Source organism: Mobula birostris, chromosome 31 (genome assembly GCF_030028105.1).
Source record: "Mobula birostris isolate sMobBir1 chromosome 31, sMobBir1.hap1, whole genome shotgun sequence".
NCBI lineage: Eukaryota > Metazoa > Chordata > Chondrichthyes > Myliobatiformes > Myliobatidae > Mobula > Mobula birostris.
Window position 1 is genome coordinate 5,885,819 of NC_092400.1, and position 6,475 is coordinate 5,892,293.

The 6,475-nt window shown below is 37.8% G+C and overlaps 1 protein-coding gene across 3 annotated transcripts in view; it reads left to right on the top strand.

Moving 5' to 3' along the window:
* The window catches only part of LOC140190788 (synergin gamma-like), a 62,194-nt gene extending 60,634 nt beyond the window's left edge, over window positions 1-1,560 (top strand). For 2 of the 3 annotated variants that reach the window (XM_072247622.1, XM_072247621.1), the window contains one exon: window positions 175-1,559. In XM_072247622.1, the coding sequence (XP_072103723.1) occupies window positions 175-294 (120 nt within the window). In that variant the 3' untranslated portion in view covers window positions 295-1,559. Of the gene's footprint in view, window positions 1-174 lie in introns of all 3 variants that reach the window. The other variant, XM_072247623.1, reaches the window with a different exon arrangement.
* The last annotated feature ends 4,915 nt before the right edge of the window (window positions 1,561-6,475 follow it).

A 6,475-nucleotide genomic window follows, 5' to 3' on the forward strand; every position in this document is an offset into this window, starting at 1 on the left:
CCCGGTGCTGTGGAATAATTGCCCCTTATTAATACCTAAAGGAAATGCTGCAGAATTAGTAAATGCATGACTTAGTTTTCAAACTACAGCTGATTGTCCTGAAAGTATTTAACATCTTTTTAAAATATCCTCAGTTGAATAATTTTACACTTCTTTCTTTTTTTTTATATATAGGGCAAGGTAGATTCAGTGCTTTACAACAGTTGCTACTATCATGCAAGTTGTGCAAACTTTTGGTTAAACTGCGTGGATTCAAATTTACCAGGTCTTATTGCAGTTGAGCGAAGATCTTAGGCTTTGGAACAAGCCAGTCTTGCTGTTCCTGCATTGAACAGCAAATAAGAGTTGTACAGGTTGTGAAGACTTTACTCTTCCGACAGCCCAATGAACTTAAATGAATGTAAATTATATTTATTCTTGGAACTGTAAGAATTCTTTACAAAATAAATAATTTTGTCAATGGCTCTTTGTATCATATATGAGGAAAAATACTTTAATACAGTCTATGAACAAGTGCAAAAATAGGCTGAATAATCATGCAGATAGGTTTGGCCACTGTTTTTAAAAAATGATTTGAATTTATCCATTAATTTAGTCCAATATCATACTGCCAAGCTTTGCCCACCTGGGTGGGATTTCTCTAAGCTGGTATTCCTATTTTTGCCTGGATGTACATAAATTAGTTGATAAATTACTACTAACATTCTCACTGATGTGGTAAAGCATCAATGCACTTCTCCGTTTTTCAGTCACTGGGCTTGAATATTCTATCTAGCTGTAGAACAGAAGGTAAAGATCGATGGGTAGAAGGTAAAGAGCATTGTGATATTGTAAGCCCTTATCAAGATACAAGTGGAAAAATTATCTTACTGAAAAACATTAAAATCTACATTTCAGATTATTTGACATACATTTAAGAGTAGGTCATTCAGTCACTCAAATCTTATTATTCAATACATCTCGAGCTATATATTATTTACTATGTATTACCAAGAATACATTAGACCGATTTACTTTATGTAGTTGCGGCCTACTGTTAAAGAGAGATATTTTAAGTCTCTTGTGATCTATGAGTAGTCCAAAGAAGGTATGTACCTTGTTGAAAGACTGCACTATTATGAATGTAGTTTTACTTACTTTGAGCTTTCTGAAAGTTCAAGTGAATAAAATGAATGCTTAAGTGAAAGACTAATTCTCAAACTTTCGCGTGCTGCTTAACTTGATAAATTTACAAATTGGTGCCTGGAACTTGGGCATTTCATACAAAATCACATACAAAATCCATGTTATTTTGGGTTAAATTGCACTAGTGATTATTTGTAGATGAAATGCTCTAGACATCACCCTGTACAATTCATTTCACAATGTCTGACGTTTGGTGATAGCATCTACCCAGTGATGCTTCTATTCAAGTACTGACACTCTCTTCTCTCCTATGCAAACAGGAGACTTGACACACAATTTATGGCCTTTGTTTAGCACCAACATCATGGTTATGAGTAGTGTATGCCCATTGATTGCATTTTTAAAAGGATCATGTTGCCTGGACAGTTTTGGAATTGACTGCCAGTAGTTCAAAGTCCAAAGTAAAATTATGAATAAAATATATATATGTTATCATAGACTACCCTGTGATTAATTTTCTTGTACACATTCACAGTAGAGAAAAAAAGAAAGACAATAGAATCAATGAGAAATTTCACACAAAGACCAACAAACAACCAATGTGCAAAAGAGGACAAACTATGCAAATACAAAAAACACAAATAACAATAATTAATAAATAAGTACATAAATAATACTGAGAGCATGAGTTGTAGATTCCTTGAAATTGAGTCCATATGTTGTGGAATCAATTCAGGGTTGAGGTGAGTGAAGTTATCCAAGCTGGTTTAGGAGCCTGATGGCTGAAGGGTAATAACTCTTTCTAAACCTGGCTCCTGTACCTCCAAGTACCTTCTTGGCTGATTTCCAAGTAGGTTACTCAACACCTCAAAGGAAGGGTGAAATCCAATGTCTAGCCATATGCACAATAAGATCGTGCCACAGATGGGGCAGAGGTCCACCAAGGCACACCCACTTCCACTGATGTTGCAGGTGCCATCCTGAATCGGCCCGATATGCTCAGCCGCAAAGTTTCATTGTGACATTGAAACAGCTGGGGGATGGTTTGCCCATGGAAGCAGGACTTGAGTTGATAACTTAGGACCTCATATTTTAACACAGATACTAGAACTTGCACCAATCACAATGACTTAATGCTGCACCAGCCCTGGAAGCTAGATTACAGCAACACATTCCACGCTGGAAATTCCAGCAGGTCAGGCTGCCCCAATGAAGAGAGAAATAAATTTAATGGTTCAGGTCACTGATCACTCAGGGGTGTTGGTGATCAGTTCTCACAATTTCTGAGAGAAACACAAGAACAATGCAAACCTCAGCACAGATCGCAGCATGGAAAGAGGTCCTCAGGACTACCAAGTCCAAAATGACCATCGACCACTCATTTAATCCCCCTTTTCTATTCACGTCAGCTCCACATTAGGAGCAATTTGCAATGGAATGAGAAGAGACAAAAATGTTTTATGTGCTGCCCAATAGCCAAAAAAATACATTAAACCTTTGAACTGATATTATTAAGAGCAGATATTATTCCAACTGTTTGCATCAGTATGAGAGAAACAACCATACAGATTTGATCAGTATACCAGAACCTCCCTCTTGCACTCCAAATAATAGTACACGATATATATCAGTCATGTAAATAGGCTTAGGTATGTCAGTTAAGTATAGAATCTGTAAGTGTGCGAATGACCAATGAGTAAAGATTGTATGTCTTTTATAGACAATAAAGCTTCCATTTGGTGCCTTTGATATTTAGTAAATTTAATCCAAATTAACCTTGTATTTTGCCACATAAATGGGATTATCCATAGGACTGAATGAAAAATGGAGCAACAAATCAAAATGATTTAGTACACATGAAAACGTTTACAAATACTGACTTGAAGAGAATATACTTTTCTTACAAATGATGGATAATTAGCCCTAAAATTAAATGATTTCATAATTTAATAATTAAGTTATTGAACAAGAACAATGGTGTTCAGGAAATGATTAGAACTTCTATTTATCCGGCTGGGTGAGGTTCCAGCAGGTGACATTAGTCAGCAATATATTCAACAAACTGCATCCTCTGTCACTGGGTGATTTGGCTGCCATTAATTCAGCCTAGATTATTCTTGATCACTCTACCCCTGGCTATAGGTAAGAAGGTGGAACTGTGTGGTTCAAATGCTTAAAGTTTGATCCAAGCATGGTCACTCTAAACTGGAACCAAGAGAAACTGATATTGAACAAAATTACTCTAATAAATAGAATAAATAATTATATATTGAAGTTCTATTAGTATAAGGAAGACTATGAAGGTCCCTGCACAAGGAACATATACAAAATACAAGTGATAGATGGATCATGTACAAATCATCTTCTTTCCCCCTTCTACTTTGTAGTCCGTAAATTAGCGTGATTGGTTATATTTACCAATATATCCAGGTCTTTGGGTATATTTAAAGTGGAGGTTGATAGGTTCTTGATTAGTAAGGCTGTCAAAGGTTACAGGGAGAAGGCAGGAGAATGGGGTTGAGAGGAATAATAAATCAGCCCTGATGGAATGGTAGAGCCAAATCGATGGGCCGAATGGCCTAATTCTGCAACTATGTCTTATGGTCTAAATCTATATACTGGAGCTTGTAGGTTCCCACCTTTACGTAATGTTTGCAGTTAAAGAAACCTTTCCAGCAGGGAGATCGATTGTGAGCACATTGTAACACAGTATTAGCTTACTGAGGTAGCTGTGCAAGTGACCGTCACTGGAGTCAGCCGGTAAGAGCTTGCCTAATGCTACACTTTTTGCAGTACCTTATAACAGTATCACTGTAAACACTCTCATTGATGGACATCCACTTTGACTCATAGTCATTGTGTGTTTGTAGTGACATTTTGTCCTAATGACTACGGTCTTTAAGCTTAATCATGGGTTTGGATGGGATGATTGTGTCTGCGGCAATGAATTTTACAGATTCACCACCCTATGGCTTAAGAAACTCTTCCTCATCTCTGTACTAAAGAGACATACTTCTAACCTGATGCTGTGTCCTCTGGCCCTAGCCCTACCCACTATAGGAAACGTCTTCTCCACATCCACTCTATCTAGACCTTTCAATATTTGATAGGTTTCAATAAGATCCCCCGTCACTCTTCTAAATTCCAGCAGGTACAGGCCCTCTCCTCATACATCTCAGGAATCATTCTCGTGAACCTCCTCTGGACCCTCACCAATGCCACCTCATCCTTTCTTATACAAGAGGCCCAAAACTGCTCATAGTACTCCAATTGTGTCTGACCAATGCATTATAAAGCCTCAGCATTACATCCTTGATTTTATATTCTAGTCCCCAGAAGTGAATGCTAACATTGTATTTCCATTCCCTACCACCAACTCAACCTGCAAGATAACCATTAGGGAATCCTGTACAAAGATTATATTCCAACTGTGACTTCTTTGCCCAATCTTCTGATCTGTCCAAGTCTTTCTGCAGCCTCTCTGCTTTCTCAGCACTACCTGCCCTTGACCTGCCTTGATATTGTAGGCAAACTTGGCCACAATACCATCAACTTCATTTTCCAAATTATTGACATATAATGTGAAAATAAACGGTCTTATCTCCAACCCATATGGAACATCACTAGTCACCAGCAACCAAACAGAAAAGCCCCCCTTTATTCCAACTCTGTCCCTCCTTGAGGTCAGCCAATCCTCTATCCACGCTAGTATCCTTCCTGTAATATAACCGAGGTCTTCTGAGAATCCACTGGCTCTCCTTTGTCTATCCTGCCGGTTAATTCCTCAAAAAATTCCAGCAGATTTATCAGGCAAGATTTCCCCTCAAGGAAACCATGCTGACTTTGGCCTATTTTGTCATGTGCGTCCAAGTGTCATGAAACCACATCTTTAAAAACAGACATATTACCAGCCACTGAGGTCAGGCTAACTGATCTATAATTTCCCGTCTTTTGCCTCCCTCCCTTCTTAAAAAGTGGAGTGACATTGTCAATTTTCCATTCTTCTAGAACCATTCCAGAATCTAGTGATTATTGCAAGATCACTACTAATGCCTCCACAATCTCTTCAGCTACATCTTTCAGAATCCCAGCATGTAGTCCGTCTGGTCCAGGTGACTTATCTATCCTCAAACCTTTCAGTTTCCCATGCTCCCTTTCCTTAGTAATAGCAACTATGCTCGCTTCTGTCCCCTAACACTCTTGAATTCCTGGCATACTGCATGTGTCTTCCACAGTGAAGACTGACACAAAATATTTATTAACTTCATTCACCATTTAATTGTCCTCCATGTTCCAGTAGTCAAATATCCACTCTTGTGTATAATTTACTCTTTATACATCTGAAAAAAAACTTCTGATGTCCTCTTTTGTATTATTGGCTAGTGTACCTTAATATTTCATTTTTTCTCTCCTTATTGTTCTCAGTAGCCTTCTGTTGATCTTTAAAAGCTCTCAATCCTCTAGCTCCCCACTAATTTTTCCTATATTGCATGCACTTTCTTTTGCATTTATGCTGCCTTTGACATCCCTAGTTAGCCATCGTTGCCTCATCCTCCCTCAAGAATACTTCGTATTCTTTGGAAAGAATCCGGGATTCAGTCTCTCATGTCTCCATGCAGTTGTAATCAGTTTCTATTTAATGACTTGGGTGTTAAATCCATCTTCCTCATGGGCAGTTTGTGATGGAATAATTTATGAAAAGTTACGTGTTTTCAACTAAACATTCAAGGCATGTCTTATATTTATAATCTGATTGTTTCCTGATCTTGTAACATGATGTTATGCTATAACTACAGCAATTCTCCATTGGCAGAAACACCGATCAATTCCTATTACTCAAACTCTTCAGTTCTTCCTGCAGTGTAATAGGATCCTTCCCTCCCTATAACACAGAACATAGTACAACAGAGAAACAGGCCCATAATGTGATGTCAAGCTAACAACCCTCACTCAAAAAAATACGAGTGAAGACACGTTGACGTCTGAAATTAAAGCAGCAACAAGAAGACTTTTCCAAGAATGCTGCCCAATATGGAAAAAGCCACAAACACAGCACAAACGTCCACACCGAGAGGGAACAAACCACGCATGCGCGCCTCCCTATTTCCCCCCCCCAACGGCGTATTTTACATACGGAACAAATACCCATAAACCTTTTATAATAAAGCTGAATTAATCCGCAAAATTACGATAAAAAGATGCAATACCTGTTATAGAATTTCGAATACTTACCAGAATATATTATAATATCATAGATATAAAATAAAATTTTAAAACAGTATAATGACCATAAGCATAAAGTGATACAGATAAGTAAGCTTTATATAGCACTCAGCGAATATAGTAAATC